Here is a 27941-nt window from a genome sequence, read left to right on the forward strand (position 1 = left end):
TCACTGAAGGCTCTCGGATCGGGGAGGTAACGGCATGTGCATACGTAGTCCTCGATTCATCGGATGTAGTTAAAGAGACTTGGAGTAGACGGCTGACGCAGGGCGCAAGTGTATTCCAAGCGGAGGCGTATGCAATCTTGAATGCGGTAATCTGGGCCTCGCAACAAAGCTCCCCGGTGGTCATACATTCAGATAGCGCTTCTTGTCTTTAAGCTATCTGCGATCCCCGCTCAACACATCAGGATATTCGTAGGATCCGACAGCTACTTTGCTCTCATCATTCGATTCGTATAATATGGGTTAAAGCTCACACAGGAATTACAGGTAATGAGATGGCTGATCGTCTGGCCAAGGATGCCACAAGTTCGACCACAGAGGAACAACACTTACTGCCACGCAGCCACGTCGAATACCAATTAAAGAGTGAGCTGTTGAGAAAGTGGCAAGCACAGTGGGATCATAACGTCCCGAAAGACGCATACAGAATCCAACGGCATGTTCGCTGGCATCCTTTCATTTGGTCGCGCGAAAAGATAATTATGGTTACAGAGCATGGTCCGTTACCAGTATATTTAGAACGTTTTAAAAAGTCAAACAATGACAAGTGTCGTTGTGGTCAAGTCGGGACATTACAGCATTATCTGTGTTCCTGCCCGCACACTAAACAGTTCCATTTCGGCCACGTTCTGGATAATGGAAAGCTTTGCTGGAAGCGACGCGTACTTCAGAGCCCCATCGACTTCGCCAGCTGATCCAATTCCTGGACAAAAATCTTCATCATATCCATACCAAATGGGTTGGCACGAAGCGTAAACGAGGTGCTGATGACGACTATGTACCAGCTAGGTCCTTTCGCCCGGACCCTACTAGAATATACGATCTGCGGCCTCGTCGCTGAAACTCATCTACTGAGAGCCAAGCGACGTAGCGCCTATCGACATTTTGTACTGACGAATGTCTAATCAAATTGTAAATTGAGATTATATTCCAGAGATAATCAATCTTAATTAGTCTTGGCGATACTACGATTTCAAATCAACTCTTTACTATAAGATGAGCGTGATCTGGCGGTTATACCTTTCGGAGTTCTTTAATTTCTTCCTCCGTATATTATGATACGTCCATTGATGAACATTGATTATAAGTGAATTGATTTGTGCAATCTATATGTAATATTTTATTTATCATTCTGAAGATATTTAATAAAATTTCCAGACACACCCATCCTCCAGGAACGCTTCGATACCTCAATGAGATGGGAAGCGGGGTGTGTTTGGTTTTCAAAGGTCAAAAGTGGAACATGGTGTCGCAAACCACGTTGAGAGGGTGAAAATCGCGAAAAACGCATGCAGGTCACGCTGAAACGACAAAAAATACAATAATAACTAGAGAAAGATTTATTTTCTTAATTATTACAAGAGTTGTTGGAGAATGACGGCCGCTGACGTAATTGCACAGTCTACAACGCCGTAAAAACGATTCCCGGTAAAAAAGATACCAGGTATGCTTTTGATGCTTGCCGCAGCGACGGCAATCCGCGCTATGAGATCCTCCGGTATATTTACAGGCATCGCATAAACGAGTGATTTAAGGTGACTCCATAGGAAAAAGTGTCACACGGATTGAGATCCGGTGAACGTTGAGGACAAGCAACGGGTCCCGCACGTCCAATTCACCTGCTTAAGTATATAACATCGAGGTGATTACGCACCTCATCGGATATTGCTGTTGGTACATCCGCTGTGCTAAGCGCCTATTGCCATCCGCTCGACCGTAAATCAGATGCACATATCAGCGTATCCTTCGTTCGTGTAGTCAGCCATCACGATACTCATTCAAACAGACAACTAACTGCTACACGTGGTTACTACCGCAATAGCGCAAATTTACGTCGTCCGCAGCGCGTGATCCTACCCCAGCGCACCCGTTTCTCGAAGCTGCTTACGTCAGATACGGCGAGCGAACCCACGAACGCATTCAGCGATCAACGGACATCCATCTTTCGTCTCCTCTGGACTCAGAGCATGCATGCGTTTTTCGCGATTTCCACCCTCTCGACGTGGTTTGCGACATCATGTTCCATTGTAATTTTTGTTCCTCTTGATGCCTACTAACAACCCTCTTAGTTTGTCAGTCCATTCAGGGCCGCAAATAAGGGGGGGGGGGGAGCAGGCGGGTCTCGTGCCCCGGGCGCTAGACTCGAGGGGGCGCAAATTTCATTCTGAAACCTCTCCTTCAACATTACAAGGAGGCGTCAAAATGCGCGCTTGCCCCGGGTAACCAAGCATCTAGTTGCGGCCCTGAGTCCATTAACAGAACACCCTGTATTAGATGTGAATAAAGCGTAAACATATTTAACTCCTTAACTATCAAGGACCTAATACAAATGGAAATAAATCTCTCTCTCTCTCTCCCTCCATCATCATCATAATAAATCTTCGCTGTAATGATTGTTCCCCTATTAATGAAAGTTGGTTTTTTTTCTTTCTTTTCTCCGGTTTAGCTGATTCTCCTCCCTCCCTACATATAGTAAATATATACATAGCAGAAAGAGATACGTGTACCTTTCTGCTATGTATATATTTTTGTGAGAGAGAGGACAAATGTACGGAAGGGGGTGAAAAGGGAAAGTGAAATGTAATACCAGGGCCGATTCTAGAAATTTTGCTACCAGAGGCGAATAACGTCTTGTCACTCCTTGGATACAGCTATCTGAAAAGAGTTTTCTTCTTCACGTCTATTACCCTAATACAGTGGTTCCAAAAGTGTGGATCGATCATTTGATCATTTTTGTCGCACCACGGTCATTTTCTGCACACGAGGGCTAATTAGACCGGGACCTACAATTTATTGCCGATTCCGAACGGCAGGCTTGTTTTTCATACTCATCGAGAGGTTGGTGCGCTAACACCTCGATGGGGGCCTCCCTGCGGTAGCAATTTTCGCTGCGGTCAAGTCGCCTTTTTTTGTTGTACCCCTGTGTCAGGAAAGTTTTCTAACAAGGACGAACTGGGTATCGAACTCGCGACACCTCTAAACATCCTTTGGTACTTTAGGCGAGCATCTTATCGACCGGGCTACCGCGCTCAAGTGTGGATCGCGACTCCCTGGGTGGAGGGGCGGATCACACCGATGATTAAGAGCAGTGGTTCTCAAACTTTTATCAACCGTGGCTCAGTTGCCGTGAGAACGTTTATCAGCGCGGCTCCCCATAATAGTCTAAAAATAACCGTTCTCCAATGCACTAACTAAATAAGCAATCATCCAATGTCAACAGCCCCGTCGCGATGTCGTTGACAAAGATTGGTGACGGACCTAGGAATTGCCTTACACAAAAGACACAGACAATAAATAACAAAAAATTTAAGTTGTTCTTTGTCGGAGACATTGGCACTAATATAGTGTCGACGTTTCTGCCGATATTTAAGGCTAAAAATGAGCGGCGCATTTACTTAAAAGTGACCTGTGGCCCAATTCCAGAGCATTTAAGCGGCTGGTGGCACATTCCCAGATTACTTTTAAGTGATCCGCGGCATATTTACGGATCATTTGAGTGACGCGCGGCACAGTTCCAGTGACCCGCGACACATTTCTAGAGCACTTAAAGGATCCTTGGAACATATATATATCACTAAAGTGGCTCTACAGAGGACTTATCAACGGAAAGGGGGGGGGGGTGCCCAGAAACTAGGGAAAGGTTTATCTCGTTCTCGTTTTTGACACACTCAGTAAAGATGCAATTAAGAATATTGCCTATTTTTGTAATCGGTGGTTGATGACGTAATCATGTAACCCCCCCCCGTCATAAAAAGTCAGCAAATCCGAAATTACCTCTCCCCCCCCCCATCGATGCTGACGTAATACTTGAGTGACCCCCTTAGCGTAAATAATGATATTGACATACAATAAATTTCGTTCCCTAGCGAATCTATTTTCATTATGAACAATAACCGAGAAATAGGTCGGCTCCCTGCGATGGCTTTGTTCCCATGTATACCCCGTCACGCCACGTTCTCAGTTTGGGGACAACCCCCCTGCACCTCGCGATTGGTGGTGAAATATAAAAAAAAAATTGAATATATTGAAAACGTCTTGTAATTATTTCCAGAATTTTCTAATGGGGGGGGGGGGCGCGCGGCACTATCGTTACCAGCGGGGTTCGAACCATCAACCTTCAAATTGACATTCCTACGTCCTGCCTATCTCGAAGAAGTGAATCTGAACTTGGTTGCATGCCACCATCAAGAATGAACCACGTTCAATGTTAAATAATATTAATAATATTTTGCGCCCGATATCACGACCCCCTTCATCCTGTCGAAAATGGACGTTATATTGAGAGGGTCGTTGTATCGAAAGTAAAACATACATACACTGGTGTAAGAAATTAGGAGAATTTGCAGACTTGGTCGATTATCTCTAGAACTACTGTACCGATTTTAATGAAATTTGATATGTACATACATTGATACAATACAAAACAAATAACCATTCAATAATTGTGTGTAATACACACGCATGATCGTGCGTAACACTCGTTGGAGTCGGAAGGTATGAAACAGCGGTTGCAGAATAAACAAAAAAATGGGGTAATAGGGGGGTATGGTCCCCTCTTACAGGTCTCGCAGCGTGATTTCATACTTGAAATAAGGCAGTTTATCATTTCCTGTGGCAATTGGTCCCACTCGTTCAGCAACGCTGTTTTCATTCCCTGAATGGTTCCCGGAGGGGGGTTGCGAGTTGCAATTGCCCTCCCCAGACATGCTCTATAGGGTTAAGGTCTGGGGATCTGGCTGGCCAATCCACCCGGCGAATATGCTCGCTCTCTAGAAAATCGTCGAGCAGAAGAGCTCTGTGTGGCCTCGCGTTATCGTCCATTAAAATTAACTCAGGGCCAACAGCACCCCTGAAAAAGCGAACATAGGGCTCCAAGACCTCATCCCTATACCTCACCCCAGTCACAGTGGCTCTTTCAAAGGCATGGAGAGGTGTGCGGCCATCCAACATGATGCCTGCCCAGACCATTAAACCTCCTCCTCCATAATGGTAGATTTCGCGGACATTGGAGGATAGGTAGCGGGTCCCTGGTTCTCTCCATATGAACGTACGACGAGAATCGGTGCTTAGGCTGAACCGGACTCATCAGTGAAGAGAACGGTCGCCCATTGATCCATACTCCAATCTCTCTGCACCATGATAAACGGATTCTCCTGTCCGTAGAAGTGAGCGGGACGCAAACAGCAGGTCTTCTTGCAAACAACCCTCTCTCATGAAGTCTTTTGGAAACAGTCACCCTTGATACACGGGTTCCTGTGGCTGCATACAAGTCACGAGAGAGCTGAGAAGCTGTAGCACTCCTGTTACGCCTCGCTATAATCGACAAATAGCGATCTTCTCTGGTCGTCGTGGCTCTTGGACGATATCCTGGAACTGTTTACACACGACGCTGAGCGTTAAATTGAACTCTCAACAAATCTGGACTTCAGATTGGCCTGCTTCTAGCCTCCCCACAATTCGCCACCTCATTCCATCATCTAAACGTTGGTGGTTACTCATTTTTACTGTTACAATTTGAAATTAACCGATTGCTGCAAAATAACACCAAGAAATTTGCCGAGGTGTGCTAGCGAACGAAATGCGTCTTAACTTACGCGCACTTATAAAGCCTGTTTCTCTACTGGCTCCGCCTACACACACGTGTACGCTTACGTATTTGACGTACAAGATTTGCATTTTTGTCTAGAAGCGGTGGTTTTACATTCAGCTCAGTTCTTTTCATGAAATTCGATAAAATATGCAAATTCTCTTAATTTATTTCACCAGCGTAATAGTCGTTCTATGAAAACATTTAGGACTTATCCTACCATTCGTTACAATGAGATGATCGCTATAACGTGGGGTCGTTATAACGAGCGTCGACTGTATCATCGAAGATGGAAGGGAGAAAAAAAAAAAACGAACGTCCAGAAGCTAGAGAGGGAATCGAACCAGCAACTGTCTCAAAGCGATGCCCGCTGTACCAATTGCGGATACCGGCTTCTGTCATAATTAAATACAGTAAAACTTATACGACACTCAATATAGCGATTAATCACTCTACAACGATATTTTTCATGTCTTAAAAAATTGGAATTATCTATACTCATGTTAAACTGCTGCCTCTAGATATAACGCGATAATCCCTCTACAACTATATTTTTTCTTGGTTAGCAGTGTCGTTATATCGAAGTTTCACTGTATATATCAGTTGTTAAACATCTGCTGATCGCCATCAAAAATGTTGGCACCAATCAACGGTCGCCAGATGCCAACCAGCATTCGAAGTAACCTCACGCGCACGCAGACATGCAGGGCCGCAACTAGGGGGGGGGGGGGGAGGAGCAGGCGGGTCTCGTGCTAAAGGCGCTGGACCCGAGGGGGCGCAAATTTCATTCTGAAACCTCTCCTTCAATATTACGGGGGGGGGGGGGTGTCAAAATGCACGCTTACCCCGGGTGACCAAGCATCTAATTGCGGCCCTGCAGACATGATTTACTGTCGGGAGAACGCTTCTATTACCTGATCGACTTCTTTCATCAAAGCGTCGGTGATGACGAGGTGACTTTGACTAGGTCGCATATCATCGCTCACAGGTTCCCGTCCCTCGCGGATACGCTTGCTCCAGTCCTGCATACGAGTCACTGACAGCGCATCTTCACCTTACACTACTTTCGTTCGCCGATGCATTTTACGAACTCAAAATAAAAATAAATAATACACCACGTTTCTCTTTTTTACTCGCAAACAGATGAAAGAGACAACCGATTGTTTGTTGGACGATATTGCTGCAATATCGCTTATTGGTCGGTCGATCGCCATCACACACATCACGTGATTCTGCGTGACTACCTAAAACAAATTCACTTTCCAATGGGTGGGGGGTTGCCTTCCATATATTCTGTTCGGTTTAAGAGATCGGTTTCGCTCTCTGGGCGGTCAGTGGTCATGTCTGTCTGTATGTTCGGTTTAAGGAAGCTTCGCCTCCGACATCTCACCCCTAGCACGTTTAGTCACCGGTACATTTGGTCCCCGACATTTCACCTGCCCTGACTATATGAGCGACCCAGTGAGTGATCAAGTGAGCTGGATATTTACCCCAGATATTTCACTTGCCCTTACCGTTTGAATGATGGTATGAGTAACCAAGTGACAGTCACTCATACCATCCGAGAGTGTCCAAGAGAGTGATTGACCATCACTTGGTCACCCATATGCTTAGTCAGTCACTTACTCACTCATATAGTCAATTTCACACTCACTCACTCGTATGGTCAATCATCCTTTGGTACTTTAGGTGAGTATCTTATTGTCTAATCATGCGCTTCAGTTAATTAAGGTTTGATCTGCGTCAACAAAGCGGAACATTATTTGCAATTTAAGAGCACAGCATGGCTACATTAAACTCCTTTCGCAGAGCAAAGCTTTTCATAAGCAGCTGTTGAATTGGAACAGGCATCTGCCACATTTACTCTCTAATTTGACACATGTTGCTGCATAACAATCATCTTATCCGCAAGGACATCACTAGTAGCAATAGTGAAGTGTTTGGGTTGTAAATGAGTGGCTCTCTCTAGCGAGTGTTTAAAATAGTCGTGCTGTGGGTAGGGCACAAAAATCTTTCACACCCTTCGTAGCAACAGCGGAGAGTGACGCCATCTTTGGATAAGTCGCCATCTGGTGGCAGTGCGAGCTTTGGCCTGAGTTAGTTAGGTCTGGCTGTCCAACGGCCCCGTTCAGCTCACACGGGCTTTAAGGAAAGAGGATTCGCTGTTGCCTTCGTAGTCTAGTGGTCTGCCACTGTGAGGTTGATTGGGCATCGTGAGGATTCAGGTTCGATCCTCCGCTGACGCACAATGGTGGTCGGCTGAAGTTGATTTCCTGCTGTTTTCCAACTCCGAGACGTGCACGAGATCCGGTCACCCATTTAAGAAAAGGTCTCTCCGCAGAGAGCAGGCAGACCTATGACAGGATACTGACAGCGCGAGCAGACTTAATACGCGTTTTAGATACGGGGATGTCTCCCCCAACGTCAACGGTGGAGTTGACTGATCTAATGTACATGTACAGAGATGGAATTGACGCGCTACAACTCGTCAAATACCCGAAGTATTAGAAAAGGACGCATAAAAATTTTGTTCACGCGTCCTCCGGTCTGGGGGAGGACGCGTTCTTTCCTAGTTCTAAGAAGAAAAAGCAGAAAGAAAAACCTCCCCCAACTCCCCCCCCCCCCCTTATCATGATCGCGCGACCGTGAAAAAGTGATTTTACTGCTTTGTATACTACTGTATTGATATACATACGGGTTGTTGAAGAATAAGATGAGGGATCTCTCTCTCTAGTTGCTTCCCTGAACGAGGGACCGCGTAGTCAGGGCCGCAACTAGAGGAGAGCAGGGGGGGGGGTCTGGTGCCCCGGGCGCTATACCAGAAGGAGGCACTGAATTCACCCTTTAACTGCATCTTCTACATGGCAAGGAGGCACCAAAATGCCGGTTTGCCCCGGGCGACAAACTATCTAGTTGCGGCCCTGCGTGTAGTCAAAGTTTGGAGTGTTTATTCCCATGCGGATTTTCTCCCTTCCGGTCACATACCGGAAATTACGGCACTTTCGCGGTATCTGCCGGCATTCGAAAGATAGCGTCTATACGGCGTATAAATTCGCCTTGTTCCTACTATAATTCGAATGCTCATTTTTCAAACCGAGCACAACTCAGGTCTATCGGCATGGGCAACTTACTACCTAGCGAGTTGTGCCGGAAGTGTGTGTGTACCTAACAGTCTGAGTGCGTATCTAGTGTTGTGTATGATTTTTCAGTGCTGCCATCTATGTTTCAGAAGTAAAGTGAGCGAAGTGTAGTGACTTAATATTTGTACTGCTTGTAGGCCCGTTGCTCTCTGTGGCGAGACTTTTTTAACGAGGAGATCGGCCCGCACGAAGTTGGGAACCACAGAAAACAAACTTCAGCCGAAATGTACGCATTACCAGTTTGAAGGATAGATGCAGGGCTGCAATTGGAGGGGGGGGGGGGAGGACAAGTGGGTCTAGTGTCCCGGGCTCTGGACTAGAGAGGAGCCCGCACCAAAAATTTACCCTTTATAACTGCTTCTTCTACACAACACTTCTGCACATTTCTTGGTTGCCAAAACGTGTGCTTGTCCCATTTGAGAAAGTGTCTAATCTGTGGAAGAGAGAGAAAGAGAATCTGCACTTTCCTTCTTGCTGTGTGAAAGTATCTGCACTGAATGGGAGAAACGTTATAAGCGGGACTAATTGCATATTTATGTTTTAGATTTATTACATGTGCGGAAATCCATACGTCAAATTCTCAGTGCTAATGATTAACATAGCCCACCGCTCAGTCTCAATGAAGAAATACAAGTAGGTGATCAAAGACCTGGGGCATTCTGGAAGAAAATTCATACAGATACCAGTGAATTATGGGGGGGGGGGCATATTTTTTGAGAAGGACCCACTTTCACTGAAAAAGGACCCAGATTTTTCGAATAACCTGGGACCGAGGTTAATTAGAGTACAGTAGCATCTCTGTGTTAATTAACAGCATCGGTTCCACGAAGTGCGAGTGGAATCAGGGCTCAGGATCTTCCCACGGCTATGAATGACTTCCCACCCCTTTATATACACGATGCCAGCTTACGAGACTAGGAGAGCCGGAATCCCTCTCCGCCTATGATTAGAACCTCGTTTTAGAGGGCCGCTAAGCTGCTTTCGCACCGGGCCGCAAAATACTTAAGCCTGCGCCCGGATTCTGACACAAGATGAAAATTCAAGTATGATAGTATCATCTTTACTTCAACATATAGAGGGCAGCATCAGCAAGAAGATGAAACAAGCAGAACTCTGACAACATAAATACGTTAGGGCCATGCATACATACACACACACAATCCGGCATATACCGATTCGTAAAAAATTCCGCAGAGAAAGGTGTACAAGGTGCAGGTACGGTCAAATAGTAGTAGAGATTATAAATTCAAGTTAGCTGTGTTGAAGATACAGAAAATATTCGTAAGAAATGTCGGGATCGAAAATATAGAAGACATTTTGTGATACTCAATAAATATGTATTGCGATAATCGTTGGTTGTTGTTCGCGCAATCGACTTACACTACGAGACGCGACGCGCGGTGGGAAACTGGGTGACTCGCCGAGCGACGTTTCTCAGGCTGATGACGACGTCCGCGGGATCGCGAATCGTTAACAGCTTCAACCTTGACCGTACTAACTGGACCTGCATGGTATACGCGTATTATGCGATGAATCGCTACGGAGTGACCGTGCAGCGTCTTTAGGCTTTCTTCATCGAAGGCTGCCTCGCTGTAACGCCGGACCCTCGGAACCGCTCGTCTTTACAGCTGTTCCACGAAGTGCGAGTCCATAACCCAGGATCTTCCCACGGGTATGAATGACTTCCCACCCCCTTTATATACACTATGCCAGCTTACGAGGTTTATCGCTTTTTGATTGTTGCGATCGACAATGATCGTCGGGACTAATTGTTGCGCAACAGTAGGCAAAGAGTGCTTTGTCGTGTTGCATTACTGGGAGCTCATTTCTACTGGAAATAAATTGTTGTCGACCATCCGTCTCATGCCGAAGCCAGGGCTTCCACTTGTCCTGCTTTTTGGTGAAATATCCTACTTTCCCTACCAAATCCTGTCAACAAAATTTGTGTTATTGATTTTAATTGACGATTTAACAATCGTTGATATATTGCCAAATGTAGTAGATTGCAACTGATGATTCTGCCAAAGTAGAAATTTTTATCATTTTAAAGGTTATTCGGGGGCAGGGCAGCAACTAGGGGAGAGCAGGCGGGTCTCGTGCTCCAGGCGCTGGACCAGAGGGGGCGGCGCGAATTTCATTCTCAAACTTTATCTTCAACATTAAAAGGGGGCGCCAAAATGCGTACTTGCCCCGGGTGACCAAGCATCTAGTTGCGGCCCTGTTCGGCGGGGGGGGGGGTATATGTGGACGATTTGGTTTTGTTAATTTTTCTTTTGCTTCGCTTGAGGGTTTAAGAAGTAGAAAAGTCATTAAAACTTCCGTGTGGATAGAAAAAACAATTTTGTATTTACTACTTCATGGTCTTGGACAGTAACTAGCATTTATCATTAAAAGTTATGGTGCACATTTTGTGTATAGCCGAAACAATTTGCATAACAAAGTAGTTGGATACACAGGCCTATTCTGGGTTTCGTGGTTCTGATGCTAGCCGATGACATTACAGTGTCTTCTGTATTTTAAGGCATGCAGCGGCATAAACTATGTTTACAATGCTCAGCAAAGTGCTTCATTTGCCAAAGACGATTACACTGGTATTGGATAGTAAAATGTAAAAAAATCTCTTTAAAAAAGGATGGATAACGCAGTAAAACCATCTGGTTCACCTTGACTTATTTACATTGGACCTTGTAATTTACACATTTTGCATCGTGCTTTTAGAAGTGGTCTAGAAAGAGCGTCATTCCCAAAAAACTTACGCGTCTTAATAATTTGTTGTGTAGTGTCGAAGAGAGTTGTCAGACGACTGTGGGAAGACTTCAAAAAAGAATGTGATGTATATTGTGAGGAGAGACAGAAAAGAATTATCTGTGGTTGCTAAGTACACTGTTTTAGCCAAAAATTGTTTTCATTACCAAATCACTTCTGTCATTTTGCTTTGGCTCGAGTCAACCTTACCAAGATACTGAAATAGTGCTTAGTGCTATGACATTTTTTTTTTAAATAGCTTTTCTTAGGGTTTTTTTTATTATGCTATGATTATGTTGTCTGAGGGGGCAACTCACCTCCCCGTCCTACTTTTTGGTCCTATGTTTTCCAAGTTTTTTTAATTTTTTCAGTGGGAGCCCTGCAAAGGTTTTCCTCTGTGTCAGTTGCTGTCATTACTGGGGTGGAATAAATTTGCTGCCCAAAGTTCAAATGAAGATAGATTGGAAATGTACAAGGCATGGGCGGAGATACGGGGGGGGGGGCGGGCTTGGGGGGGGGGCATTGCCCCCCAGCATCAAAGGTGAAGTCGACTGATCTAATGTATATATGTATAGATGAATCAACATCATCATCACCGTGCCCTCCCAGACTTCCAAGTCTATCTCCGCCTATGGTATAAGGGTGGATCAAATAAAAACGAAACTTTGGTTTATTTTTGTATGAGTTTCGCAAAACTTTGTAGAGGTTGAGCGGGAGGTAAGGAAGGAGGATGTTACAAAGGCGCTTAACTGAGAGGATTGTTTTTAATCGCGCTCTGGATCTCGTATTCTAGAATTGGAGGTTTTAGGTATGTTCGGTTAAAGATTTGTTTGAACTGTTTAATTGCCCTTGTGCACCTGGAAGTCCGGTACGTTCCGGTGAAAACCGCATGAGAATAGAACTATTATTTGTTAAGATATGGCAGTCGTACTTCATGCTAGCACATTCGCTATGTTGATCCTCCTGTATTAGGCTTGGCAGGGTTACAAGAATATCATATACATACGATCAATATGAAATTTGACCAACTGCGACAACACATAAGACGAGCTAATCCGACTATGTTGGATAACATTAATGATGCTCCAGCATTAATGGAACACCCAGCTCTCAGTTGGTGGCAGCTCTTGATCTTCCCGGCATACCCGACACATTTCCACTGGTAAAACGACATCGTCACCGATCCATGAAATCTGCGTTACCGTTACTTAAGATGGTTTTAGAAAGGAATCTTCGAAGGAAGGTTGCCACCCCATCTGATGATGCCATGTCGGATTCGAGCCCACAGGGTATAATAAGCACTCTACCACATCCAGTAATTATCAAAGCACAGGACAATGATAACGTTAAGGACGATCCCGATGCTATGGGGCCATACACGTACGACGCTGCTATGAGTATTTGGAACTTTCTAACAGCCCCGCAAAAGAACTCAGGAATATCCCGACATCGAATCCCGGTCAGTGAGCATAACTGCTTGGAAAGACAACTCAAGAATGTCATTGATTCTGTGAAAACCATATGGCAGTCTATACGAGTGACAAAGAGGGGAAAGATTCGATTGCCTGTTCGTGACCAAGACAGTGTGGAACGCTTGTTGGTTGAACTCGTCAAAGATATAGTAAACCAGCCGGATGCTAGGCCACAAACATTGACGACCAGCAGTAAATCTCGACTGGACAAGGCAGCTAGTCCGAATTTGAGGCAAAAACGGATTCCTACTACTGGTAATGTTGAAAAGAATCAGGCTACTCTGCAGCAACCTCCGATGGACCTCCGTATGATAGATCAGGGTACACAGACATTGCCGACAGAACTAACACCCAGTGCTGACACGGAAACTCAAACGACTTCAAATCAGAAGGATTTTTTGGACACTGGAACCCAATATGAACGGCATATCATACAAAAGGGTGTGCAAATTGACTTTACAGATCCACACTCCACACTTTCCCCAACGACTAACAAGGCGAGACGACGAAAAGAAGTGAGAAGATCACTACAGGATGCTAAGCGACTCCACCCAGTGGTGCTTCTTGGGAAACAGGCAAGACTCTCACTCCCCGCTGTAATATCACGGGACATTTCCAACACAAACTTTGAAGTGGAGGACAGCCGGCCTAGCGTGTTTGAAAGTAATACTAATGAGACTAGTAGAGAAGAGTCTAACAGGGATAGAGAGCCTCAGAGCCCCCCCAGCTGTGCCAACCATTATCACAACTCATATGGACGAAAGGAACAGCAACACACAAGGGTTCGAATATAGTAAGAATGTCCGTCCAAGTCCAACAGCAGTGAGGCACACGCAGTTGCCTCATTCAACTTTTTATGTGGAGGATAGTTGGACCGATAAAACATTGATGCCATGGACACCTCCGAAGCCGCAAAGACTGGCCAAGGCGAGAAAAGCTAGTACTATTAAGGGATGCTCAGCTGATAAAAGTACTGAAACAGACGATTGGCCACTATTATGCCCAGAAGACCACTCTATGATCGAAAAAGAGAAGCCGAGAGATGATTTGAATACATCAGAATTCACTATGAACCCTACCGAGAAGCGACTATGGTCTGACGTCACCAGAAGCGGATAAACCAGCATCCAGTGGCTCAAACAACGAGTCACCTTAAAAAAGCGGACGATTAACAACAAACTCAAGGACAAGAGTACATCCCAATCCGAGTCCTTTACGCAGACAGTATCTAAGACACTTGGCAATGCAAATGAAGGTAAGTCTACTGACTTTTTGTCTTGGGCGGACCGTTGTGAAGTTTATGATCAAGAGACGAAGATCTGTCCTAGCGACACCAGAGCTATCGGGCATGCTGCATACGTAACCCGTAATAAGGCCTTGAGACGCGATATGCAGAGGAGCAGCGAACCACATCAGCAAAAACGTCATACATTCAACCACCATGCGTTATCCGAGCATTATGCCTATATTGATGGTGCAAGGCGAGGACAGTCACGCCACATTGTCATACATACCGTCCGCATGAATATGCTATACGACACTGGAGACATGGTCATTGGCCAATGCCTAGTAAAGGGCTGAACTGGAGACGCAATCATCAGACAGATAGCTATAATTACAACAACATGCTGAATGGAAAACACCGCAGATTCTGGCAGCTTGATCATTATAATAAGACCAATCGACCACAAAATTCTACTCACAGCAGGTCGGACGACGGCGGTAGAAATGAACCTGCTCGGTGTGTGGATTGCGCGCTCGTCAATATAGCTTATCACTATTGTTTCAGCACAAACCATCTATCAAGAAGCAGGGCATGCCCCAGCTATCTCCTCACTATAGGCTTGCACAATACCGGACAAAACATTTCAGTGTGAAGAAATATACTAGCGATGAATACCATATCTCTCAGCAAATGAGATAGACACGGCTGCTTCAGATCAACTTCGATAAAACTGCAGCCTCATATCTATGGCTTAAGGAATTCAACGTAATACGAATCACAGTAAAGTAAATACAATCGTAGCAAGATGTGTACGAATGACCATTTAGTCGACAACCAACGTCATCTAAGACATCAAGAATGAATGACGGGGTACCCAGCAGCAGTTGTGATCACAATTCCCTGAGGCTCCTCCAAATAAATATGGACCGATCAAAAGAATGTACTCGGAACTTGGTGACGTTCTCGAAGAAGAATGCAGTGGATATTCTGCTTATTCAGGAGCCCTGGCTTCATCGCGGTGTCATGTGTGGTTGGCCCCAGGAATGGTCCAGATGGCAATCCCTCGACGGGAAAAGCGCTATTATAGTTCCTTCCGTATGCATTCATCCAGCAACCTTCAGAATTGGCCGACATCTTGTAGTTGTACAACTAAGTCTGCTGCATAAGGAGCTGGTTCTTGTGAGTGCCTACGTCTCCCCGTATGAGGATGTGGAAGATACGCTTAAGGAGATGGAGGAAGTGTTTAATATGTCACCAGGGATAGGGAAAATATTCTGTACGGATCTGAACTGCCACTCTTCGCTCTGGGGGTATAAGGATACAGATTCCAGAGGAAGATCACTACAGGAATTTCTAGGAGGTTGCAACATGTTTTTATTCAACTCCAGTCGTACAGCTCCCACGTACGAATTGAAAGGAGCACGGGGTTGGCCCGATTTAACATTCACTACATCCGCTTCAATTATGGAGGAGGTAACCTGGTCAGTGGGAGGCGATGACTCTTTCAGCTCCCACAAATACATTCACATGTTCTTGAGAGCTGCTTATTGTTACCATAACACTCAGACAAGGTACAGAACGACGACAAGAAGGTTACACAAGCTTATGTCAGTAGTTAAGCCGATTGTCTCTGAGTTGCATCATCGAATCAGCCACGTCGCAACCGAGGTCGATGTGAATGCTGCGGTAGACAAATTTATGTTCCAACTTCAGTCATCATGCGCCGACACCCTGGGCTTCACACAGAAGAAAATGTCCCACATGATAAGTTGGTGGACGCAAGAGCTGGCTATCGAGAGGAGAAAAGTAAGAGCTGTGGAATGCAAGTTTTTGAAGGCACCGAAGAATACCAAAGGTGCAGCGAGAATCTCATATAAAAAAGCCAAGGCGAAGTATACGCGGCTGGTGAAAAAGACAAGGGATACGTGTTGGGCGAACTTTTTTGCCGAGCAGAATCGCCCTTTTGGACCAGCGTATCGTTCGGTCTTCAAGTGTCGTCGAATCTCGCCGCAAATTACCATGCGTCAAAGTGGTTCAAACGCTACAATCTTGGAAGCCGCTGAACTCCAGCTTAACACTATCTTCCCGGACCCCACAGACGATATAATCTTGGTACCACGATCCAGTAATACTTTGAGTGGCGACCTCCCAATCTCGACATCTGAAATGCTGCACATCGTGGAGAAATTAAACAACCGCAAGGCTCCTGGATTTGACAACATAAGTATCCCTATATTGAAGTCACTCTTCAAGAGATACGCCACAGAGATTACATCTATCTTCAACAAGCTACTAAAGATGTCGGTGTTCCCACATCATTTCAAAATAGGTAAACTGCTTCTGCTCTTGAAAAAAGATAGGGACCCGGATTCTCTAAGGTCATATCGCCCGATATGCCTGCTGCTTACTATAGGGAAGGTTTATGAGAAAGTACTGGTGCAGAGAATCGTATTTCACTTAGAGAAGGTCAATTGGATGAGTCCTCTTCAGTTTGGATTCAAAACCAGACAATACTGTCCAATAGTAATCTTGTGATAGCGCCCGATACAAGATTAGTTTTTACGGATGGTTCAAAGACTCCAGAAGGAACCGGTAGTGCATTCGTGGTTTTGCGGCAGGATGACTCTCGGGACGTATCTTGGATGAGAAGGCTTGCTACTGAGACCAGTGTCTTCCAGGCTGAGGTATATGCAATTTTGCATGCAGTTCAATGGGCGCAATCCAAAAAGCATCCAGTGCTCATATTTTCAGACAGTGCATCTAGTCTGTGGGCCATAAAAAATCCACGTTCACCGTATTACAACGTCAGAGAGATTCGTCGCATCCAAGAATACGGTTGGCCTGGGTGAAAGCGCACTCTGGAGTAGCTGGCAACGAGCAAGCTGACCAACTTGCTAAGGAAGCCGCTAATCTTCAAACTCCAGGTGAACACCCATGGCCAAGGAGCTTTGGTCAACGTTTATTGCGTGAGGATCTGTTGAAGACGTGGCAATGTAGTTGGAATTCTAATGCGGCCAAAGACGCCTATAAAGTCCAACGACGGGTCCGTTGGCACCATTATGTTTGGCCTAGAGAAAAGATAATAGTGGTAACAGAGCACGGTCCATTTCCGGTTTATTTCGAACGGTTTAAGCGCTCAACTCACTCTGTTTGTAATTGTGGAGCTTCTGGATCTCTCTGCCACTATGTCCAATGCTATGTCCAATGACGGCTCAGTTCCACTTTGGTAAGATGCCAGAGTCTTATACCTTAGCCTGGAAGATAAGGACCCTTCGTAGTCCTACGAACTTTCACCGCCTCATAGGTCTTGTCAGGTTTCTGGAGCAGAACGTTCACCATATGCACGACAAAACCAGAGGAGCACGTGAACCGAGAGGAGGCACCGACCCGACGTATGTGCCATCAAGGGAGTGCAGCAGTCAGTTGAGACAGTACGATTTGCGGCCAAGACTGAGAGGAGTTACTGACGTCACGCACGCGCCCTCGCGAGAGAGCGGCAGTCAGGCGATGATTTACAACTTGCGGCCTAGACGACGGCGGACCGATACACTACTGAAGACCGATACCGACAATCGAACTGATATGTGGGAGCTGGACAATGGATGGCTGTGATTAGCTGATTTACTCTGCGATCCGAAATTTTATATATATTATTGACAATCATTCGATTAACTGACGATGGCAAGATTCTTATGGGAGGGCTATCATCGCATAATCTTCTTTATAATTTCGATTGTCGATTGGCGTTTTATGTTTCGAGTTTAATCACCTATTATATGATTTCAGATTGACGATCGTCTTCATATATATATATATATATATTTTTTTTTTTGGTTGCCTTCGTATGAGGCGACAATGTTTTGTTTTTATAATAAAAATTTCCGGATACACACACCTTTCGGGAACGCTTCGATATCTCTATGAGATGGGAAGCTGGGTGTGTCCGGTCTTCAAAGGTAGGTAAGGAAGGTAACCTGTACGGCAGAATGGACTTGCCCCAGATAGTTGCATGATATGTGCTGGCAGTCGGCTGACAGTATTGTCATACAGGCAGTCGGTTTTTATTATTTTTCATCTGAATGTTTTTGGATGAATTCAGCGGAATGTTTGCAAGTAAGGAAGAACAATATCTTGCCATTCGTATTTTTGTGGCAAAAGAAGTTAGAGTTCATGAAGTGCATCAGCAAATGAAGGCAGTGTACGATGAATATGCACTTTCATTAACTCGCATGCAAGAGTAGCCCGCCCAAGAGTTTTTACGAAAGAGGAATCTGTGAATGTGGTGATACACGACCTGTTCAAAGTCACCTAGTCATTTACGGAGGCTTTGATGAAAGAAGTCGACCAGATAATCAACCCGAACCGACGTCGCCTAATAAGGGACATCAGCCAGAAGGTGGGAGTGCGTTTCAGTTTCGTTCATGCCATTATTATAGAGAAACTACACCACGGGAAAGTGAGTAAACAGAGGAAACGTTTGTGCTAATCCTGCAATTGAGTCAACAACAATGCATGCTCACCATACACTTCCTTTGTTTGCCAATGCACTTCACGAACTCCAGCTCTTTTTACCTCTAAAAAATAAATACCACATTGCTCTTCTTTACTCGCAAACACAAATGAGAAACAACTGATTGCCAGTGGGATGGACTGCCAGCACATATCACGTGATTCCTACGACTACCTAGTGCAAGTCCATTCTGCAGAAGGGGTTGGCATTGGGGCTATACATACACTCAGAACACACATTCCGGCATTTACCAATTCATTAAAAATTCCATAGAGGAATGTGTACTAGATGCATGTATGGTTGAGTAGTAGTATAGTCCGCTCACCCAGCAAGTGAGAGGACATGGGTTCAATTTCCCGCAAGGGCTGTTGAATTTTCTGTCCTGGATATATCTTCACATCAGTCACCTGTCAAAACCTATGTGGTGACAGGCATCTTGGGATAGTGGAGCTGGGGGACAACGACTTGTTTCTTTTTTGGGACTGAATAGGAAATAAAAATTTTGGTTTCTCTCTCCCTAACTCCTTTTAGTATCTTGGTTTCATTGCTTGAATTAAATACAGTGAAACCTGTCTAAGACAAACACTGTATGAGACGGAAACTTGTCCTGAACAGAACCGAAAAATAGTCTATTGGATAATTAATGTTTACTTCTATTATGGGAAACCTCCTTAAGCCGGAAACTGTCTAACGCGGAAACGGAAAGAACATTTAGTCTATTTTTTGATAAAAACCTGTTAAAACTGAAAGAAATTTCGGGAGAGGAAAATAGGTGGGGAGAGACTCACAATTTAAGTGACACTGTGTTGCGGTGGCCAGTGATTGATGACTGAAGATGCGCATGTGCAAAAATGCCTGGGCACGTAGAAAAAAGAAAAAGTTAGACAGGTGATAAGAAAGAAATTGTTATGCTGGAGTCTTCATGTGTTTCGCATTTCATTCGGTGTAGAGATGGCCATCAATCACAAGAAACACGTCTTAGATTTGAACACAAAAATGGAGGTTATTGATGCAAAAGGAAAGCAAAATTTAAGTGTTAGACATAACAAAAAAGTTTGATATTGGAAAAACCCAATGTTATGACATCAAAGGAAAACGTGAAATTCGAGAAGAATGGTTGAATGGAAACGGAGGAACAAAATGAAGAATGCACAAGACTGGAAATGAACAAGTTAATGAAATTGTATGGGAAGAGTTTGTGGATGCCAGTTCTAGAAAACTGCCAATATCTGGGCCAATGGTTCAAGTTGAAGAGAAAAAAATTGCTGAACAACTTGAGAAGGAAGATTTCCACGCATCCAATGGGTAGCTAGAAAGTTTTTGAAAACTACATTCAATAAAATTCAAGGAAGTATGTGGTGAAGCCGCTGATGTTGACCCTGAGACTGAATAATTAGAGCAAAAACTTTAACATTGTATTCTTCAATTAAATTCAAAAGACATAGCAAACGGAAATGAAACTGGATTGTTCTACAGGGCCCTACCAAGCAGAGCTCTTTGCTTGAAGGGAGAAAGTTGTGCTGGAGGCAAACAGTAGAAAGAACGACTGTTTTTGTGTGCTTTTATGACTGGAGAAAAGGGAAAACCTCTAGTTATTGGTAAATCCATCAAACCACCATTTAAAGAATATAAATTGTAGAAGTCTACCAGTTGAGTGGAAGCAAACAAAAAGGCGTGGATGACAGCTAAAATCATTGAAGAGTGGTTTGTTGCCTTTAATGCCAGAATGAAGAAACAAAACCATAAGGGGCCGTTCAAGTATTATGTAAGCAAATTTTTAGCCATTTTTGACCCCCTTCCCCTCCCCTTGTCAGCAAAAGTCAGCAAAACGCTGACCCCCCCCCCCCCTTGTCAGCAAAATTTCGTCATCAGCTCTGCCCCTCTGAATCCTAAATCATATTTTCATAAAGGGTGGTTTATGACGTAAGCATTATCCAAACTCCCCCCACCTTGTCACCAAAAGTCAGCAAATCGGAAACCCCCTCCCCTCATCGACGATGACATAATACTTGAACGGCCCCTAATGAAGTTGATAATGAAACCATAACTCTGTTTTGTGAAAGAAACTTCCCTGGAGACATCAATTCAATAGAAGAATCAGTCAATCATGAAAGTGATAATCTACAAGACCCATTAGATGCAGCAAAAGTAGAATCAAATGTAACAGACTTTGTAACAGTGGATGATGAAGTAGCTACAGCAGCACCGTATGAAAACTATATTGAAAATGCTATTCTGGGGCAGCTTACTGATGAATGCAGGAGTGATGAACAGAAAGTGCAGTTCAGTGCCTTAACAAATTTACAGGACTTTGCAGCTTACAAAAAAATGACACTGAACTTTTTAGCATGATAATCAATGCGCGAATGTTTACAGAAAACCGTATTGTAAAAACGGCACTGGTACAGAAAACTGTACTTGATTATTTTAAAAAATAATTCACGTATAGATAAATATGGCCAGAAATGTATATAATACAGTATTTTTTTTCACAAAGGTTATTGGTTGTTGATCGCATTGTCACTATTTTAAAAAAGGTATGCACCATTTCTAAATTATTTGCAATTTTAAGTAATTTTTTTTTACTTTTGACATAAGTAAGTGTTCATCTTATTGCTATTCAGGAGAGCGTTTCATAATGAAGTTCAACTATTTGCGCATTGAGTATGTAAAATTTCAAATGTGTAGTAATTTGAAATAACATTACAAAAATTCAACATACTGTAATAATATGCATGTCACTGTTTAATACTCGTTGGTCAACAGTATTTTGGATGATATTCTCAAAATTTAAGCTTTGCATAATGATACAAAAAAAATACTGAATATATTTTTTGCGAGCACCTTTATAAAACCGAAACCTCTCTGTAACGGAAAATAATTTGTCTCTTGACGTTCCGTTTTATACACGTTTCACTGTATTTGTCAAAAATTCTATTTTTATCTCAATCTTCTACTCAAGTTTTTATTTATCTCTGACCTTTATTTCACTTTTTCTGCCGTTATAATGCAGGTTAACACAGCTTATGTCAAGTATTATAATGAGCAAATCGTAGAATTACTAATCATATTTTGCTTGATCGTAGTTGGTATTTGACAGTGATAAAATATTTATTTTTTCGAAAATTCATTATGTCCTTGTGCTGATCTATTAATAAATATTTCACACTTTCCAGAAATCATAGCTAACATCTGAATTTTAAGAGCAAGTTCAAAAGACACAGGTCCATTTGAGTATGGCAACGAACTTGAATGATTCCCCCTCCAAAGTCCACAACACTAATGAGCCATATTGTTGTGATATTTGCTGCAAAGAATTTCATTCGCTGATCAAGTTCAGAAGTCACAAACGCATTCACACTCAAAAGAAGCCCTATAAATGTAGAACCTGCCTTAAAAAATTCCCGTTTCGAGCTACTTTGCTCTTGCACAAACTGATTCATTCTGATGTGAAGCCGTTCCAATGCGAGCTCTGTGGCAAAAAGTACCACAGACAGTCCAATTTAGACTGTCATAGAAGAATCCACAATGGACAAAAGCCATATGAGTGCGAGATATGTGGCAAGAGAAGTTGCTTTAGTTTGGCTGCACATAAAAGGACTCATACTGAGGAGAAACCGCACCAGTGTACACTTTGCGATAAAAAATTTAACAGCAGCTCCAACCTAACTGCTCCACATCAAAGAATACACAGCGGTGAGAAACCACACAATTGTGCAGTTTGTAATAAAAATTTTGCAAACTATTCCGGCCTCAAAACATACATGAGAATCCACACTGGAGAAAAACCATACGAATGTGAAGTTTGCAATAACAGATTTACACATCGTTGTACTTTGACCATACATATAAGGACCCATACCGGGGAAAAGCCATATCATTGCAAAGTATGCGACAGAAAATTTTCACACACGTCTTCCTTGATGGTACATGAACGAATTCATACTGGAGAAAAATATGAATGTGGAGTTTGCCATAAAAATGTCACAAACTTGAGATTGCATATGAGAACTCACATGAAAGGAAAAGGGTACAAATGTGAAATTTGCAATAAATCCTTCTCTTTCAACTGCAACTTGAAAACACACCAAAGGATCCATACCGGAGAGAAGCCGTACCATTGTGAGGTTTGCGACAAAAATTTCTCAGACATGTCTGTCTTGGCAAAACACAAAAAGGTGCATTCTGATGATAAGCTGCACAAGTGTGCCGTATGCTGTAGGAAGTTTTCCAGACAAGACTATTTACGTGAACACAAAATGATTCACACCCAGGAAAAACAGTTCAAATGTGAAGTTTGTGGAGCAGCATTCATTCAGCGCTCCGCATTAGTTGGTCACAGGAGAACCCACAGCATGGAGAAGCCGTAAAAATGCAAGAAATGTGGCAAAGTATTCGCAAGTATCACAAACATGAACATTCATAATAGAGTGGCTCATACAAAAGAAAAGCCATATGAATGTCATTTATGTGAAAAGAAATTCGCTTTCAAAACACAACTAACAAGGCACAAGCTTATTCATACCAAGGAGAGACCATATCAATGTGAGTTGTGTGATAAAAGTTATCGAGACAAATGTTCTTTGAAATCTCACACAAAAGTTCACGCTACATAGTATCATAGACAAGAGATTTCATTCTGTATTCTGATTAGGTCACAGATATCGATCAATATATTTTATCGTTAAATTTTTCAATATTCTTTTGAAGAGAAATTGTCGAAAAAACCAATATGTGTATGGATTTTTGTTTTTAAACACAAAACATGTTTTGATGTATTAAATTTACTGTAAAAAATTCTTGCGGTCCGAAATATTTGTCATTGATCATAGATGATACATTTGTCATTGATCGCAGACAACTGTTTCAAAAGCAAACTTGTATAAAAATTATAATGACAGCAATTTTTTAAATTTGATGTCACAAATCAGTTTTTATTGCTTATCTTACAATTAAAAAAATTACGTAGGGGATTTATTTCTGCTGAATTCGTCTAACACGTGACTTAAAGATAAAAACTCCAGTTTTCCATCGAATAAGACTGTTTCTGTATCTTGAGAATCCAAGTGGGACACCTGGAATCACAGGAATACACAAATTAACACTATGCTAGCATTAGATAACCTAAGAATGCCATTTTTTAAATAATTTTTAAAACAATCTTGGTTTGATTCAATTCCATGACAGATTTTATGGTTTTTACGAGAGCAAGAATAACAAACTAATCAGTGCTTATGTAACAGGTCTTAAATAACTTTGGGGACAGAGTTTTCTTGGAAGGAAAGAAACCCTTCTATTCACAGGGAGTTTAACATCAATGAAAGAAAATATACTGGGCTGAGGAAAAACCATCTCTACCTATCTACAAGGATTTAGATGAAGGTGAGGAAACAACTTCTGTCAACTGCTGATACTTCGTACAGTGAAACCTCCTGCAACAGTCGCCCTCAAACAATGATAGCCTCTGAATAGGGCCGCATCTAGATGCTTGGTTGTCTGGGTTTTACGGAAAATTCACACTACTAAAATTCACAGACCAACAATTCATTGATGGAAAATTAACAGTCATATGTATTTCACATATTATGATATATGTGACACATATTATAATTATGTAATATGATATAAACATATTCAAAGAAATTATTGCTCATTTATAATACACAATAATTTTTCACACACACAAATTCTTGTATAAATGAATTGAAGCCTCTGAAGAAGTAAACCAATGTATGTAAATGAATTTTCATTCGAAAAATATTTACATGCTTGCATGATTTTTTTTTTTATAAGTTTTATATATGTACATGAGGCTTTCATAATTGAAATATCGAGACAAAAATAACATTAGCTCATAACGGAAAGAAAATAACTTTGTGGGATTCTTGAATTGAACACTGGTAATGAACACCTTCAAGTGAAACAGAACAAAAAGTATAGTTTTCCCCGAAACTAAAACCTAACAGAAAATAAGCCTCAGCTTGATTTTTCACGATGCTCATAATATAAACCCAACCCCAAAAATTGGCCAGTTGAAATCGTCAGCCAGATGAAGGCATTCTATAGGTCTGTTGCTATGCATGACAGGTTGTCTTGAATGAAGCGGTATTAATATACAATAATGTTATTGACATTTGTATTTAATGAAAATTCAAGTTATTCTGTAGTTTTAAGTTCCCAAAAATGGCTAATTTGGACAAGTGGAAAACGCCTCCAGAGGAATGAATCCTCAGAATGACTGCTATATCATCCTCTTAACCAGATCAATTTTTAATTATTACTGCTCTTTTAAAAATATTTCAAAATTTAATTTAATGAAGCAGGGATATTCTTCAACAGCGAGGAACTCAAGAAAAAGAGATTCATGTGACACTGAAAGTTTGGGTTTGATTTAAAAAAAACCAACTTCATGGTTCTGGTTACATAGCTAAAGGTTTTATTTTCAATGGATCAAGGCACTTTTGAATCATTTCTGTGGGGGGAAGGTTGAAAAATTTGGATAATGAAGATTCTGAGAAATGAGGATGGTGCCTGGATTTTTTCCTCCAAATTCATTTATTTTACCACAAACAATCTTCTTGCGGCAGTTCTGCATACAACTCAAGGTTCAGATATAATTATGCAGAAGTGGGTGTGTTTGCATGTGAACAATTATTCCCTTATTTTGTGCGGCCAATTTTGTTAATCAAATGCATAGTTTAACACGTACCAAAAAGTATATTTAGACATAATAAAAGATGTACATACGTGTTTAAATTAAATATTTTGAGGTTGTGGAAATAGGAAATTTAATATTTTCCCCCCATTTTGCCCCAAAAAACGTTTTTTTAGAAAAACCCACCCGGGCTGGGTTGTTTTTTTTTTCTTTTTCAATAAAAAAAAACCAAGATTTTTTTTTCCAACTCTTGATAGAATGAGAGACCCAGTGAGTGAATGAGTAAAGGCAGTATTCACCGACATAGTTTAAACTATAGTCACAATTTTTTGATAAGAGATATGCACGGATTGGTTAAATTCAGGTTTTTAACCAATCTATGTTGATCTCTTATCCAAAAATTATAGGTTAAACCATGTCAGTGAATACCACCCTTAGTGAGCAACCTAGGGAGTAAATGAACAATCTAGACATCGAGTGAGTGACTGGCCTACTAAGAGTGATCGAGTGAAATAGTGGGTAACATTGTGAGTGAGTGATATAAAGTGACCTAAGGTGCGTGAGCAACAGAGACCCAGTGAGTGAGTGATAGAATGAGCTACCTAGTGATTCACCATAACCCCTTTGCGAAGAAACTGTTTTACCTGTATTTAACGCTGTTTTTCCCAAATTTCTTGTTTTTTAAATTCGAATATCGGTGAATATTGCACTTAAAAACATGGAATATTTTTGTTGGCATCAGGAAAGACAGAGAAACAACTTTTTAACTGGGCTTCGGGGCACACAGGAACTGTACAAAAGTTGAGTTTTTTATTTTAATAACCATAACAACCCCTTGAAACATGAATAGAACGACATATCTAAGTAATACACATTATTTGGACAATTTTTCTAATTGGAAGTATGCTTTTAGGACTAATGGTTCACTAGTAAAATGCCATACCTCATTAGCTATGCACCCTGTATGAGGGTATTGTTATTATAATATTGCTTAAAGCAAAATTATCTGTTTTAGAACAATATCGGGGGAGGGGGAGAGAAACAGCACATGATTGAACATTTTGCAATCACTTGTGTAGAAAAGAAAAACTAAGTTGTTCCTCTCGATCAAACAGGCGGTATGATGATGGTATTCCCTATTCAGTTTTTTTGGATAGAGTTATATATTGGCATTTTTATCAAAAACCCTCAATCCCGATGTGATCACATTAAGTGTACAATGAAACATTTGTATAATGATGCTCAAAAAAAGACCAGGAGAAACATATCATCATTATAAAGGAGTTATCATTACAGATGGGATATATCGACACTCTGAAAAGTTCATCAGAAATGAAAAGCAGTACTGTTCATTATACAGGTGGTTATCATCATAGAGCAGACTTTCCCAAACTTTTTTGTTCTATCTCCCTATCATAATCAGAACTTTTTTCTCATCGTTCCCCCCCCCCCCCCAACTCGATCCAACCTATATCTTCTACATGCCCCCTTTGTGAGAAAGAAGCCACTTCAGGAAACAATGTTATAGAGGGTATTATTATATAGGATTTTTCACTGCAATGAAGTAGTGTTTGCAGATATTCTTTGCTGAAACTCATCTACTGAGAGCCAAGCGACGTTGCGCCTATCGACATTTTGTACTGACGAATGTCTAATCAAATTGTAAGTTGAGATTATATTCCAGAGACAATCAATCTTAATTAGTCTTGGCGATACTACGATTTCAAATCAACTCTTTACTCTAAGATGAGCGTGATCTGGCGGTTATACCTTTCGGAGTTCTTTAATTTCTTCCTCCGTATATTATGATACGTCCATTGACGAACATTGATTATAAGTGAATTTATATGTGCAATCTATATGTAATATTTTATTTATTATTCTGCAGATATTTAATAAAATTTCCAGACACACCCATCCTCCAGGAATGTTTCGATATCTCAATGAGATGGGAAGCGGGGTGTGTTTGGTTTTCAAAGGTCAAAGATATTCTTCACCCAAATTATATTAGAAATTTTTACTTCTTGGATGTAGAACAATTTGCTAAGACAATAACTTAACTTTTCTGAACAGAAAAAAAAACCCCCCAGTTACCTGTCTCCTGATGTAGAAAACTACAGTTTCCAGTAATCTAGGATCGTCACACTTGAAGCTATATAACGTCCGCCACACAGAAGCAGCAAGGACTGTATCGCTACCATAAAATCCCTGCAAGAGTTTGACATTCATTCAGTTAGATCAGAAAACAACTGTGTTTGCGTATAAGAAATATTTTTTTCCTAAGAGTTTTTCTGCCAACCTGACCGATAAATTTTTTTGTCATTTTTATCAAACGCATTGAAAAATTTTCCTATCACAGCATAAATGTGTCTCTTCCATTACATGCCTTTTCCCCCTCATTTGGTTATAAAAAATTAGTTATTCTTCTAATTCTATTCATGTACTTCAAAATTTATAGTTTTCGTGTTTTTAGGCTAACATGACAAAGTTTTTAACTTTCGATGGGAGGAAGCACCCCAAAATCAAAATTGTGGGTGAGTGATCTAATGT

At 42.0% G+C, this 27941-nt stretch overlaps 2 protein-coding genes across 2 annotated transcripts in view; one reads left to right on the plus strand and one right to left on the minus strand.

Moving 5' to 3' along the window:
• The first annotated feature begins 21972 nt into the window (after positions 1 to 21972).
• LOC149068229 (uncharacterized) lies at positions 21973 to 23246 on the plus strand. The gene has a single exon (XM_089251904.1). The coding sequence runs from the start codon at positions 21973 to 21975 to the stop codon at positions 23104 to 23106; it is 1134 nt and encodes a 377-aa protein (XP_089108030.1). The 3' UTR covers positions 23107 to 23246.
• Positions 23247 to 23625: 379 nt separating this feature from the next.
• Positions 23626 to 27941, minus strand: part of Uqcc1 (Ubiquinol-cytochrome c reductase complex assembly factor 1) — a 36822-nt gene continuing 32506 nt past the window's right edge. The window contains exons 8-9 of the mRNA XM_089251661.1: positions 27486 to 27599; positions 23626 to 23811 (exon numbers count right to left, since the gene is read on the minus strand). Coding sequence (XP_089107787.1) covers positions 23698 to 23811; positions 27486 to 27599 — 228 coding nt within the window. The 3' untranslated portion in view covers positions 23626 to 23697. The remainder of the gene's footprint in view (positions 23812 to 27485; positions 27600 to 27941) is intronic.

Source organism: Pholcus phalangioides, unplaced genomic scaffold (assembly GCF_987345545.1).
Source record: "Pholcus phalangioides strain wild (caught in Gottingen) unplaced genomic scaffold, Ppha-v1.0 ptg000027l_1, whole genome shotgun sequence".
Lineage (NCBI taxonomy): Eukaryota > Metazoa > Arthropoda > Arachnida > Araneae > Pholcidae > Pholcus > Pholcus phalangioides.